Raw genomic sequence first — 14,726 nt, 5'->3', positions numbered from 1 at the left:
AGTCAGTCCTACATTATCAATGAGGACAGCAAAAAAAGGAGGCTTTCGGGAACGCTGACATCACGTCACATGCACGAATGACGGTTGTGGAGTTTTCTCATAGCGTATCAGCGTTTATGAACGTTTTAGCGTGGAGAGAACATATTAACATGCTCTTCCATCGAGCCGTGTTTACTAAACTAATTAAATGATCTATCTGTACAGAATTGTTTTAAAAGCTTTTGAAAAAACTATCCTTTACTACTAATTAGTATCGTTACTAGTAAATTTAATCTCGATTATATAAATGATTTAAGAGAGCTAAGAGTTGGTTGTATCTTAGCGCTCAAAGGCAAACTGAGAGAACAGAACCGCGATATCGAAAGCTTCGTTTGCCTGCTTCAGTAATCGTTCTAGGAACGAAGAAGTTGCATTTCGAATTTCTTAGATTATGTGAGTGAACACTAGATGTAGACTTAAAGAGAATTACATGTATTCAAACTAGTCGGAGAAGGATTATGGAGAGCCTTAAACAAAATAATTGCCAGTTGCTTAGAACGCCTTCACTTCAAAGAATAATCCACTCACTCTTGGAACAGATGCTCAACAACTCCTGAAGTTCATAAATATTTATGTTGCTCAAACGTTAACAAGGAAACCGCGAATTCAAAACACCTACCAGTGACACCCGCTTGCCTTAATCTATTTTGACATAAACTGCATAATCCAGCCGCAAAGGATGTCAAAAGCCATACTCATGCAATAATCAGTTTGAAGAAGAAAACGTAAATTTACTGCCATGGCGAATTTGGAAAGCTGATACTTCGAGCGTTAGCACCTTCGTTGTTTGTAGTCGTTCTCCTGGTCATCACTGAGCGTCAAGTGAACTGTTAAAGTAAAGTCAACACTAAAAGACGCAAACCTTCGAAAAATAGACTTAACTTTCAAATCGGTGCCTTAGTCCTCTACGAAAGCCGCGCGTTCCACTGATTTACATGTTCGTGTCTCTCGTTACCGTCTTTCCTCCGTCAGTGTAGCTCCTTACTTCATGTTCGTGAAAGAAAGGCTAACTCGAGAATAAGATCCAGGCAGGCTCACCACTCAACAGGCAAGAGATATGGGAAGTGAGCCTCCTATTCACTTTTCCAGGGACGAGCCCGCTCACTGACTAGCTCTCGAAACATCAGCTTCCGCATGAAAGTCAACTAAGTGTTTAACGTAACACAATTTAGAAACTAACGTTTCTCCCACTAACAAGCCAATGTTCCATTGAAGATGTCTCTCAGAGTTCTGTGTCTAATCGGTCATTGTTCAAAGTCTTGAAATTCTTTGCCCCCTTCGTAGCGTGGAATCATCAGATAGAAAATGATCACAGATAGACAAATAGCCAGGCCAGAAAGGTAGAAGAAAAGCCTGTCAATCACGGACGCGGCAAAATGCCACTTCTCTTTGTTTCCCACGTCGTTGTTTTTGTCGGTCACCATACGGCCATGAATATCGCCGATTTTGTCCGTCATTTCGTCCAGGTGTTCCTCTAGACAGAGAGAGTCCTCTGCACAGATTTGCGTTACCTGCATTCTAGTGTCATTCAGGGATTTGGTACCACCTTCTCTACACCCTAGAAGCCGATGAAAAAACTCGCTCCTCATCTTAGACTTTGATCTCGACATGCTGCCGTTGTCTCGCGGCTCAACTGAATACGACTTCATCTTCATTCTCAAAAGCTTCGCCAAGCAGCCAAATATGAGCACTTTCACCCATGGCGTAATCTTTCTATCAGGTTCACTGTAGTGGTAAAGCCTTAGGGTAATCGACGTTCCCATCAAACAGAAGGCAACCTCAAACAGGATTACGATGAAAAACTTGCTGATCAGTGGCACAACTTCTGATGTTTGAGGAATGTTTTCCGTGAAGATCAGCATGTAGACAGTAAGGCCAAGCAAGAGAGTGATCACAAGAGCGATTCTTTCTCCAGAACCCGGAGGCAACGAGAAAGAGAACACTGTCAAAGTAGCCAGCAAAATACATGGTAGAATCAAATTCTGAACGTAAAACAACGGCCGTCGTCGAATGTGAACGCTAAAAGTTATGTCGACATAAGGATATTTGCAACAGCTGTATTTAACGACGTTTTTTGTGGCGTTGACGGAAACCAATGTCCACTGACCATTTCGGGTGTACTTTTTTAAGTCAGCGGTATTGCTCTTAAGAGCCAGATCCAAGTACTGACCGTTGTAGGTCCATGAACCGAACGTGAGTAAGCATGTTTGCTCGTCAAACGGAAAGAACGTTATGTCAATCTTGCAAATGGATTTTATTTCCGTCGGCGCAAACCATTCGTTTCGACCATCGTGATGCAAGATTACTTTGGTGTCGAAGTTGTACATCTCTCCTCCGACGCCGTTTATACTGAAAGAACACGAAAAAGCTTCAGAAAGAGTTCACGAGACACAAGTGCCTACTTTACAGGCTATCGTATAACACGAACGACGAAGTGACTGGGTGAGTGAGTGTTTTGACTGTATGAGTCTCACTGACAGACAGAGAGACAGATGTAAAGATAGCCAGCAAGACAGAGATTAGGTGATTGACTGCCTGACTGACTGTCTCGCAGGGGCTGGCTGACGGACGAACGCATGAACGAATGAACTGATCGATCGAATGACTGACAGACTAAGGTGGACTGAGTGATCGATTGACTGACTACCTGACCAAGTGACGACTATTCGACCAACCGGCTAATGGACTAACTAGTGAAGCACACAGACGACTAGACAGATAATTGATTGAGATGTTGAGAATGATTCGGTTAACAGAGTAGGCACTGCATCACTTGGTTGGAGACTGCTTTTGTCTGGGTCTGAAATTCGGACTGACTAACAGACAGACACAGACAGACAGACAGACAGACAGACAGACAGACAGACAGACTGACTGACTGACTGACTGACGGACGGATTGACCAAGTAACTGACTGACAGACAGACAGTCAGACAGAAGGACTGATTGGTTGATCGACTAACTGATGGATTAGCTTAGACTGGTCAACTGACTGATCAAGCCAAGTAGCTTACCAACAGACTGATTGATTGACCGACTGCCTAACGGACAAATTGTAGACTGGAGTGAAGATCAAGATTCTTCAGTGATGCGGATAAATGATTGAGTGGTCCCGATCGACCCTGATAAGACGATGATCAGTACGTTGCAGTAAAATATGATCTGCTCTGAACTTCAGGGTTCAGGATTTTCCTCCTGTGCGATCATCGTCTTACTTCTCCTTTGTAATGTTATAGGTTGAAAGGAACAAAGGTGAAAGAGAATATGAAAAATGATGCAAAGAGGGATGCTCTGTTGATTAAACACCAAATTGTCGAACCTAACTGACGACGAAATTTGGGACAGTAACTGTTTTAAGTGATAGTTTGAAAGATAGTGTTACACAGACCACAGATGGACGACAATACAGGTACATGAGTTGTGTAACTTACTTGTTGTAAAGAAGAATATCAGGCTTCCAAACAATCTTTGGACTGATGTTGATGATTTCGATTCCACCAAACTCAGCTGGATCCCAGGCAAGTCTGTAGTTCGTCCAAAACTAAATGAATAACATAAAACAAATTGGGCAATCAAATGGGAGAAAGGAGTATTAAAATAAAAACTGAAGCTTAAGATGAGGTGGGTTCAAGAGTTGGCTTCTTTAACAGGGGTACTTAAAAGAGAGAGGGTGGTGGCCTTACTAGAACTTTTACGGTACATATCAATTAGAAAAGATAGCAGTAGTTAAACAAACTTAATAGAAACAATACCTGTCTGACCCAAATGTTGCTCGTCATGATCTGGTCTTTGCTATCCTGTAAGAGATAAAGAAAACCTGTTGAAACCGTTATTAGCCAAAACGACACAGAAAGACAAATCCCGATTAGAATCAAGAAAGAAAGATTTATTTTTCTCAGTCTTGCGAAAAGTCGATATCATTACTTTAATACAGATCAGCTTTACGCCAAAAAATTCTTAGCGAAAAGGACGATTTCGATCGCTTTCGTTATTTGTTTTGTCAGTCGTAGTCTTGCAAATTAACTCGTAGTGAAAATGTCGGTGCACAATAAATGTTTTGGATGCAGCATAGGACATCAAGCTTACGTCTTCATCTGTCCTCATTGCCCCATGGGAAGTATAAGGCCTTGAGCTTACGTCACCGATGGGAAGAAATTAATATCAGTGGGAAAATGATGTCTTAATTGACTACTCCCCTAATGGGTAGGGTTATGCGGGCATAATTTTGGGCATAATGCTATATTCGGAACATCGAGCATAATGCTGGCATAATGGACATTTTTCATTTTTCACATGAAGTGAATAATAATAATAATACCACTAATAATAACAATAATTAAAAAAGATATTTCCATAACTGTAATGAGAAATTTTCACTTTCAAGTACTTTTAGTAAGGATTTTAAGGATTTTAGTAAGGATTTTAAGTTTTCCTACATGTAAATGACGCCACCCTGATATTTCGAAAACCTGAAGAACGAGCTTCCCAGATACATTGCGAGGGCAGATGGTATAGTCGATGACGTTGACCCCTTTGGATGGTGGAAGGCAAATGAAGCTGATCTCCCGTTTTGGTTTACAGCGGCTAAGTTGGCTTGTTCTACAGATGCAGCCTTCGTCGGACTTATCTGAGAGAGTCCTCCTATTTTGACCAAGAGATTTGGTCATTTGCAGCGGGATCTTCAATCCTATACTTGACCACGTTGAGCGCCCATTGATGCTCCAATTTAGTAAGAGATAGATTTACATTGCAGAATTCTGTGCCCACTAGCGAACTAATCAGAGCTAGAGTATACTAACGATGGAGAGTTCCGTTGAAATAAGACATTTTGGGTGCTTTTGAGCAATATTTGTTGTTTATTGCTTGTAAAGTTGTAATTGATGCAATAAAATCTTGTGTTTTTACTTATGGGGGTATGTTTTGTCTGCAGCGATGGAAAGGGACGTCAAATATAACCAAGATCAGTCGAGCATTATGCTACTTCTCGAGCATAATTTTAGGCATAATGCTCTTGTTTGAGGGTGACTGTTCAAATGTTCTAGCATAATGTATGTGGGGATTTTCAGAGCAAAAGGAAACAAACGATGAAACAATAATGTAAATGATCATAACATGGTTTAAATCCCAACTGGCAGGAGGCACACCAGTTGGCTATTTACAAACGTGACCGAGAAGCTGAACTCGAGATTACCGAGTACAGTACCAGTACTAGTGATCAAATCGGAAATGGAACAGATTTTAGTCCTTGTTCATTCTTCATTATTACAAAGGTTTTCAAAGTCGTTTTTCGAGTTCTCAAGATATGACTGAAAAGTCACAGCTTGAAAAAAGTGCCGTCCGGTCGTCTGACACAGGAAGATTTTCCTACCGGGCAGGTAACTCACTTTCATTTAAACTTTCCTGATGGTCAAGCGCCCAGACAATTTGTCCGGCTGCCGACTAAATTTTAAAAAAGGTAAACTAAGTCTTGCCCTCAGCTAGCAAAATTTGAGAGCTGCTTGTTTTAAGCCCTGAAAGTACGACTTCGAGAACCAGATATTTCATCATTTTAAAGGGGAACACACACCAATACCCTCCTAGAATGTAGGACCCCGCTTTGGTGAAACGTGTGCCCCTAGATTACCATCCCAGATCTGCTTCATTGGCGCGAACAGGTCGGTACAGGTTTAAACATCCGACCGGCTGAAACCACTGACCCTGCAAACCTCAAGCAATTATTTGGCATCCGCACAGTTCGACATGCTCTGTTTATTTTCCAAGATATTCTCTAGCTCCACTCAAACCAGGGTCAAGAACTAAACATATGCACAACCTTTAATGCTTTGATCGCATGCGCCGAACCAGACCGTAAATCTCTCTCAGATCATGACCTCGAATCATGGAGATGAACAACCAGTCCGCCCACTAGGACAAGAAGCACCTAAATGGTCTTTTTTCCAAAGTGTAGGGAAAAAGTACTCCAGTTGTCTTACTTTGATCTTGCTCGAGATATAAACAGCAAGTAATGTGATCGTGCTGACAAGTCCAACTGACGTTGTGTTTGAGCTTAAAGAGATTAGGTTTTGGTTTGTTTGTTGTTGTTTTCGTGGTTTTCCGAGTAAGCATCCCTCAAGGAGATTAAAATAACATAAACCACCGCAAAGTACACTGACCCGTCTGCTTTTTGGTGATAAATCTAAATGGAAAAGCAATTCGTCTGACGGCACTGCAAGCGATTCTCAATATGTTCAGTTTCTATTACGTAATTCACTAAAAACTCCTTATTCGTCAGTTCAAACTAAATCACACAGCTGACGCTATCTAACACATAATGAAAAATTCATTTACAATGACTTAGGACTTTCGATTTACAATATGAAAGACATACCTAATAGTTTAATTGCTGGCGGTTTATTATGTCATTCATTCCTTTCCTTTGAGATAAGCTCTGATGAACACATTTTGATACTCCACCACCCAGCAAAATGGATTGTTTACTAAACTGCTTAACTACTTATACTTGTTTATATACACACTGAGTTGTCTGGGACTTTGATAAATAGCACCGGAAACTCGAGTTCGCTAGGCGAGCTCGTCATGGTCACGAATCACACATGGATAACAGCAAAATACACGAATCTTGTTTTCAGAGGACGACATTTTATTCCCACTGAATACCACGTTCTTACACTCTCAGATGTTCACTTCAGCGGCCTGGAAGACCTGGAAGTGAAGGTAGGTGCGTTTTGTTTTCACTTATTTATTATAGGACAAGATTAATTTCTTTCTAAACTTATAATACGGAGAGCTGAGAGCAAGATACAGGATGAAAACAGAATGGTCTTGATTGCAATAGGCTTTGTTCGGCCATTGAAGCATTTTCTCAATGGAGCGTTTGAGGAATTTAAAATACTTGCAGTTTTGTCTCATTTCTCTCTGGGCATTCTGAGCGTTGGAAGTATTCTAAACGCGAGAATTTGAACATTGTACATCAGGAAATGTTAACGAGCAGAGCACGCAATATCGCAATTAAAGTGAATTGTTTCACCCTTTAATGTTCTCTGCTTAACACTAAAAAAAGAACTTTCTGTAAATATAGTTCACTGGTGTAATTGAAAACAGATTACCAGCTAATTTGCCCTTGTCTTCTTTTTTTATTTACTCGTTTAATCAATGGACTCATTGTTGATTTGCATTAATCTATAAAACAAAAACACACAATTTTAATACAAAGAAGCTCTACACCTGCAACATTTTTCCTCCTCAACGGACTGATTATTATAACGACAAATTAACTTTTAACTTTCGAATTATTATTATGATCTACAGAATTTTACATATTCATTCTGATGTTGTTAATAGATAAAATTTAATCATTCTAACGGCTGTAAGCAGTGTAAGATAAACCTAGTCAAAACAGAGAAAGAAATAATATTTGCATCACCTCAACTAAGCTTGTTTGTTCGAGATGCAGTTAAGACAACAGACTTCTAGTAAATGACATGTATGGTTTGAGTGCAGGTCCTTGTTAGCCCATCTACGGTGACAGCTGAGAACACTGACAAACATTCACCATAAACAGTGAGTATTTGAATATATAACTTCTTATGTATTGCTGTGTTATGACTTTGAAATGATGAAATGCTTCACTGTTGGTTTATAAGACTTATATGGAAAATGTAGCGAAAAGCTAGAAAAGTTAATTGACAGTTTGTTGAGATACTCTAGTTTCCACTTACTTCTCGATGTTATACAAACTAACATGTAAGCATTGAAAATCGAACCTGAAGAGAACTCAAGGGTGTTGTCATGACTTGAAACGGATTGCTGAACTCTACAGCAACGCAGAGCCAAAAAGCAGTGACACGATTAGAATGACCTCGCACGATCATCACCTTCTCATCTGGCCCTCACACCGCGTGCGAAGAGTTGCTTTCACTTACACAACCACGAAAAACCAACAAGCAATACAGAGTAGGTAACAATATATCACTGAATTACCCACAATTTACTGAACTCTCTCGTTCAATCAAAAGTATTGGGAAGATAATATTTGCTTCAATGTATAAAAAATTCTTGGTAATCGCAAAGTCTCCACCATGTTGGTGTCTCTCTTTTGTTCAGAAAGGAAACGAAAGGCAAAGCTTAATTTGCCATTGGTATCATCAGCTTTCAAGTCATAACTACAACGTTTGCATTTTAATGGTCAAGGAAAATATTTTGAGTGGCAATTTATTAACAAGCACATTAGTTCAAGTCATCGTGCATTTAAATTGTATTAGTTCCAAAGGCAAAACACGCTACTGACACGTATATTCAGGTAAAGGTCGTGTTAAAAACTTAAGTAAACGCTTCAAACATTAGGTTAGACTGCTTGTCTTGCTGATGACATGTGAAATCCATATAAAGCATCTATCCCACGTGATATATTCATGGGATATATATGCGACATTCCTGGCAGAACATTTGCGACGAAATATTGCGTCGTATGTTTGAAACAGTTAGGTGTGCACCTTTAGTTCGGACAACATCTAAGGGCTACTCTAGCAGAATAAAGAGCCGGTTGGTTGATTCAGCATCAATTTCGGTCTAATGAAAAGCATGTGACCTTACACAAGAACATAGACACCTCTTTGGGAAAATTCCATTAAGCAGTAATAGACCCAGGAGGTACGCTCTTGTAGACTGGAAATACTTTAGGTAAATCCCTCTCAGTTGAGGTACTTTGTTGCCAAAGAACTACTCTGTCATCAACAAATCTTAAATCTTACAGTAAATATTTAAAAATGTTTATTTATACAAATCTTGGCAAATCGTGTTTAAAGGATGTTGTGCAATTTTTTTTTTAGCGGAAAATGCTTTGAAAATAGGATATGCAGAATCTTGCTGTCTTAATTTAATTTTGGATTTGTTTTCCAGTGCGTAATTTTACAGAAGCAATCAGCCATCATTTCGCACTATTCAAAACATGTAAACGATTGTGGTACGATCTTGGCCGAACAAGGTTTAACAAATGGAAGTACAGTGATTTGAATTCAATAGGGTCGCGCCCCTTTCACCAGTTAGAAAAGCACTTATTACTTACAACGTGTAATTTACTGGAACAAGCATTTTAAGATAACAATAAAAAATCATGCAAAAAATCAGTCATAAGTTGAACAACGAAAGAGTCAAAGTCGGGCGTATCTTGGTCTTTGACTGTAATCACGTAAAAGACATGCATTTATAATTTAAGACCAGCGATCAAAACCCAAGATAACAATGGACAACCAGAACTAAACCGTCAAAACGTTTATCTCGAAAAACGCATTACTAAATCGCTTTCTTCTTTCCCGATTCTTTAAATCAGATCAACCTGATATCAGAACAACTGTTTCGCATTTTCGCAGAACACTGATTTGAGGACTCTCTTTCCCCTTGCAACTGATCATTTGTTTCACAGCAGGTGGAGCTTAGGGCAGGAATTTCAAACCATTGAGATGCCATTTAAGCATGTCTCCTAGAGCAGAAAAGCATTTGAGGTGGACTTTTCTAATTTTAGTTTGGTTTGGGCACGGAAAGGAAATTTTCTTATGGGCATTCGAATAGACTAAACGGCATATTAGTCAGCTTTCTTAAACAAGACTCTTAATAGTTCCCTTTTTTGTTCTTTTTAGACGAGACGAAATTAAGCAAAATACTTTGTATTACCGAGGCTTGTTTGTGCTTGTTTTTGTTTACATTAAAACTCCTGACAGCTAGGAGCGAAAACTGATGAGATAGACAGCTCCGTCGTCTTTCACAAAGTAGGGGAGGGGAGGGGAAAGGAAATGCCTGCTACGAAGGACGTCGACATGAACTTCTCAGAAATGCCTTTCAGAGGGATGAAAGTAAACACCACACAACTCTGCCGCTTCATGTCACGATAAAAACAGGATTTAGCTGCCCTGGGATAAGAGTAACCGGATAAATTTGCGGGAGGTTAAACAACCCCTTTGAAGTGAGCGTATCATGAAATCTTTTAAGAGTACAAAATACCGCAATGACGAAAGCATTAAGCCACAGCAATCGAAACCAGCGTTATGGACACCCTCTTAATACTTCTTTATAAAGATCAGCGCTTTTGGCCACCATCAGTTTATTTCAAATTGACCCATCGCTGTGGCCATTATTAACTGCGTCACTGCGGTTCGCCTTTCATCCTATTTATCTAATCCAATGCTTTTTTGTTTTTCATAATTAGGGGAACATTCAAGTTCATCCTATTTTATTTCATTGTAACGTAATGCATTTGAAATGTGTATTAGTTGCATTTATCTTTAGACGATAATCGAGTATATTGGACACTGCAAAATCTCGTCCTCCTCTACATTTATAGTATCCAAAGGAAAACAACAGTTTCTGCCATATACTTTGTGTACGAAAAACGTATTATCGGTAGGTTTTCACAGCAACCCAATTAAAAGATCGACAGCTGAAGAGGAGGCGGCATCCATCAATTGTTCACAAAGTGAATCAGACAGGAATTTCCTGGCCTTGCTGAATCCTTAGAACGGAATTTTTGCGGAACAAAATTTTTAAACACGAAAACGAAGGCAGCCTCCAAAACGAATCTATCAGAAGAGAGACTGCTTCGGCTACAAGTGATTATTACCAAGTGTGTCACACCTCCACTGAAAACATTGAGCACGGTATATTATCGCAGAGAAAAACAAATCATCGAGACAAAAATAACAAAATACGATTAATTATTTCCGCCATGCAGCTAGTAATAGAACAGTGTGGTAGGAGACCGCAAAAGGAAGTGGTTTGAACATGCGAGATAGATCAGTTACTTACCAAATCAACGAGTTGACTGAACGCCATGTCAAAGGTAACGATGACTGGCTTAGAGCCGTTTGGTGCCGGCAGAATTTGCTTTTCCTCTTGGTAGTTCATCATGAGTCGATGGACGAGTCTCACTTTGGCATCCTGTTGTTTTTCCTGAGCTGAAGTAATTTCAAGTGTTAATGAGTTTATTTAAGGATTATCACGGTAGGAAGGAAAACAAAAGAACAAAGAGTACGTGCGGTAATTTTGGAAGAACAAACATTTCATTCGACTGTAAGAACAGCGAGAAGGTAAAATAAGGTTTTCATCAAAACCTAGTAAAGTATTCTCATCCAAATACAGTAGAGCTCATACTAAGCTCATAGTACTTTTCTAAGCTCATAATAAGGTGTGAACACTTCAAGTCTACTGTATTAAATGCGTTATTCTCTTTCAGTTAATCCGTCTTCTCTGAATAGGTTTTCAAATGATGACTATTGGATGTATCAATCAGTTAAAAAACCTAAAAATCTGACGTTTCTTAGACAAAATTGAAATTACACTGTAATGAAGTCTCAAGTTATATTACATATTCACAGCTTAAAATTGTTCTTATTGAGAAAGACAAGAATGCATGCTTCTTGTCTCATATGGCGGGCAGATTTCCCTGCCGTGACCTTGTCTTTTCCCCAAAAATATATATTACCCACACAGTCGGTGCAATTCCAACAACGCACTAAACTCGACAAAAACTATTTAAACATTCGTGACTTCGCAGTTTAAGAGGGAGCACCATTTTGTCCCAATTACAAAGCACCGCAAAGGTGAGCGGCCATTTAACCGCGTAACATTATGCTGACTAAATAACATAGTTCACCATACCTAAGCAAACAGGATTCGACTTTAGTGGAGTTCCGAAGAAAAATACAATGAAGGCGAGGCGGCCGATCATTATGTCAGCAGAGACCGAAATGGACAAATTCACGTTGATTGAAAAACTTTTCTGTGGCTCGCTACTAGACTGGGCCGCTGCCGGGGGGTGCGACCCTAACAAAACAAGACAAAGCTAGAGAAAGCCAAGTTTCTGCTATTTTATCTATCGCGTGATCTTGTAATTGAATAAGAACCTGTAAAATGTTCTAAAGTGCACTTGGAGCCGAGTGGCGAGGCAACGTAATCCAAGACTTTTGCCAACATCTTGGCCGTGGTGATGACATCAGTCGATAATTAACAAGAAATGCTATCCGTTATATTATATTTGGCGTAGTTTCGAGAATGACATACTTCATATGAACTGTCGTAAGGGCTGCGGAGACAAGGCCATCGGGATTAAACTGGACAAATGTTTTGGAAGTGGTGGGATTGGCCTAGTAAAAGAATAAGGTAAAGGTGCTAGCTACTTTAATTCTCTTTAGAATGTGTGCTGGCGGCTACTACAGCAAAGCACAAAAATCAACTCGAAAGGGACCTAGTGAACATGATTAGACTCAAATACAAAAAAACCCAAGTTAAGTTCAGTGTAGAAGTCCTTAATAAAGGCTAGTAGCGTCTAGTTAGTTCCTTGTGGAGTTGCTTGACTCAGGCATCATGGAGAAAGCTTGATCAAAAACAAATAATGCCAGTGTGAAATTTGACCTAGGTTTCCGCATCCAAAGACAAGAAGAAAAAGCAATATTAGATTCAAGAATAGGCAAGGCTAAAGAAAGATTAACTGTGTCGCAGTGAAGAACATTTGGTTCTAGCGAAGACTATTTCTAGGTCATTTTTTGTTCTCTTTCTGTTCTAGTGTTCTTTTCTGAGTATACAAAAGTCGATTTACTTGAGGACCGATATTAAAGTTGGGGGAAATACGAGCGGTGTTATTTTAAGTAACACAAGGAATAGAGATTAGGCAATTACAATATTCTGTTCAATCCATCGACTTTTTTCACAAGTCAATTACAATTCATTACCCGCTAAATTTATTTGATTTCTGAACAGATAAATGTAGTAAGGGGAAAATCGCTCGCTTTCAAACACACGACTTTCTTTATAAGTGACGTCTGAAGTTCAACTTTCTTGAAGTTCATAGAGAGGAAGTTTGCTTCTGTACAAAGACTTACTTTAAACTTTGAAGAGTATGCGAAGATAACGGGTTAAATAGCTATTTCGCGCCCTGCTGATCACGGAGTTCGTTCGATGTATGTTTTCAGTTAGACATATTAAAATCAACATTCTTAAGGTAGAGATTTAGGATTTTCCATGCTGCTGTGGAACGCTAACATAACGATGAATTGTTCCAATTAACGTAGCGGTAGTACGTTTTTCCTTTGTCGGCTTAAGGTGGTATGTTCTTTCTTGGTCTCAAAAATTCAAAGGGTTAAGGGTTCAATCAACCAATTCCGATTAATATTAAATTGCTTCCCTCTCCGGTTTATTGGACAGCCCGCTGTGTGTCATTCATGCTTAATTTCTTTATTAGCCGTACCATCTGTGCCTTTTAAAACGTAAAATATATGTCACAAAGTAGGAATGGTCGATATTATCTACCACTTATTTTTTTTTTTTTGGTAGCCAAACTGTAATTATTCGATGTTCGGTGGTGAGCGGATAGCATAGGCATGTTACTACAATACCAAATATAAAATGCCAAAGTTCTCATAGATGGTGAGAGGCTAGCTGCTATACAAGCTAATACAGTGTTTATGGAAAATTAAGCCTTACGCATTGCGTTTTGATGTTGACCAGTGTTATAACAATACAAGCCGTTTTTTATATGGAGTAATTCCTTTTACGGAGACGAAACGTCCTCGCCCAAATTTCTACTGAATGCCTTGCCAAAATTAGATATTTTCGCGTTCCTTTTTCATCTTGATTATGTCCTGGGTTCAATTTTGCACTCCTTGTTAAATTAGTCCTAACATTTCATTGTTTTATTCTATCGTTCAAAACATGAAATTTTGAAATAAGAGTACTTTGTTTTCCATTGGAACAAGTGTTTTTTTTTTATTTATTTATTTAATGACGCCACGTCAATGACATATGGTTATTTACCAAGCGTGAGGTCCAGACACAGCGTTATGGCCTCAACCTGCATCGAATTATCTTTTAAAAATAACATTCCCCAACAGAAAATCCCCATATCAGACGATTATAACCCTGCAGATGTAAGTTGCTTCGCAACAAGTCAAGCAAACCGAAGATCTGGGTAAAGTTTGAAAAAAAAACCCAACTATTTTGAAAATTCCCGTTACGAAAGCACCCGCTAGAAGCCACACTTCTAGAACTCGACAAAAACACAAAACCAACACGAGCTATTAATGTATTGAAAACAAAGAGAATTTACATTTTGATAAATAAACGAGTGATTTTCCTTTCTTTTAGTCGCGATATTTTCTAAAACAAATAGGAAACACTTTCTTCGTGTTTCTATCGAATTACGAGTGGAGCTTTGGCAGAACGAGATATACTGGGGGAACACATTCAGCGCAAGCTGCAGGGGAGTTTTTCCGCAAGTTTTTCGAGTTCCCCAAAACTTCCACAAGTGTTTCTCTAACCCGATAGAAACAGGAATTTTTTTAAATTTCTTAAATACATCATCACATCAACTGGCAATTCAAATATACATTATCACACCCTCGCTATTGACCTGTTCCTAGCGACTTCGGTCTCAGCACAGTTGGTGGCTGGATAGCATCTAATCTGGTATCGCCTGGGTCATGGGCTGAAACAATCCAAAATCTACAGAGTTTTCCCGGCTTTTTTTCCCATATCCCAAGTTGCTAAACCTTTGACTAGGTACTTCACTTGCACTGCTCATTTGAGGTTTCAATATACAATTTATTTCTTGAGATACACAAATGCGTGCCGGAAAACACGAGTTTAATAGATGTTAGAACGATTCATATGTCATGTTATGACACTTGAAAGAAAGTAGTATA

At 39.1% G+C, this 14,726-nt stretch overlaps 2 protein-coding genes across 2 annotated transcripts in view; one reads left to right on the top strand and one right to left on the bottom strand.

Annotated features, from left to right (window-relative positions):
* Window positions 1-219: 219 nt before the first annotated feature.
* Window positions 220-11,903, bottom strand: LOC110066645 (neuronal acetylcholine receptor subunit alpha-10-like). The gene is made up of 5 exons (XM_020773874.2): window positions 11,689-11,903; window positions 10,837-10,985; window positions 3,792-3,836; window positions 3,471-3,580; window positions 220-2,388 (listed from the first exon to the last, which is right to left on the bottom strand). Exons 1-5 carry the CDS (start codon window positions 11,756-11,758, stop codon window positions 1,284-1,286), a joined length of 1,479 nt encoding a protein of 492 aa, XP_020629533.2. The 5' UTR covers window positions 11,759-11,903; the 3' UTR covers window positions 220-1,283.
* Window positions 11,904-12,098: 195 nt separating this feature from the next.
* The window catches only part of LOC110066829 (neuronal acetylcholine receptor subunit alpha-10-like), a 29,744-nt gene continuing 27,116 nt past the window's right edge, over window positions 12,099-14,726 (top strand). Inside the window, exon 1 of the mRNA XM_020774082.2 lies at window positions 12,099-12,189. The gene's annotated coding sequence lies outside the window, so the exon portion shown is untranslated. The remainder of the gene's footprint in view (window positions 12,190-14,726) is intronic.

Source organism: Orbicella faveolata, unplaced genomic scaffold (genome assembly GCF_042242905.1).
Source record: "Orbicella faveolata isolate gen_17 unplaced genomic scaffold, um_ofav_v1 contig_26, whole genome shotgun sequence".
Taxonomy (NCBI): domain Eukaryota; kingdom Metazoa; phylum Cnidaria; class Anthozoa; order Scleractinia; family Merulinidae; genus Orbicella; species Orbicella faveolata.
Note: the sequence above shows the minus strand (reverse complement) of the source record. Positions and strands in the feature narration are given on the sequence as shown.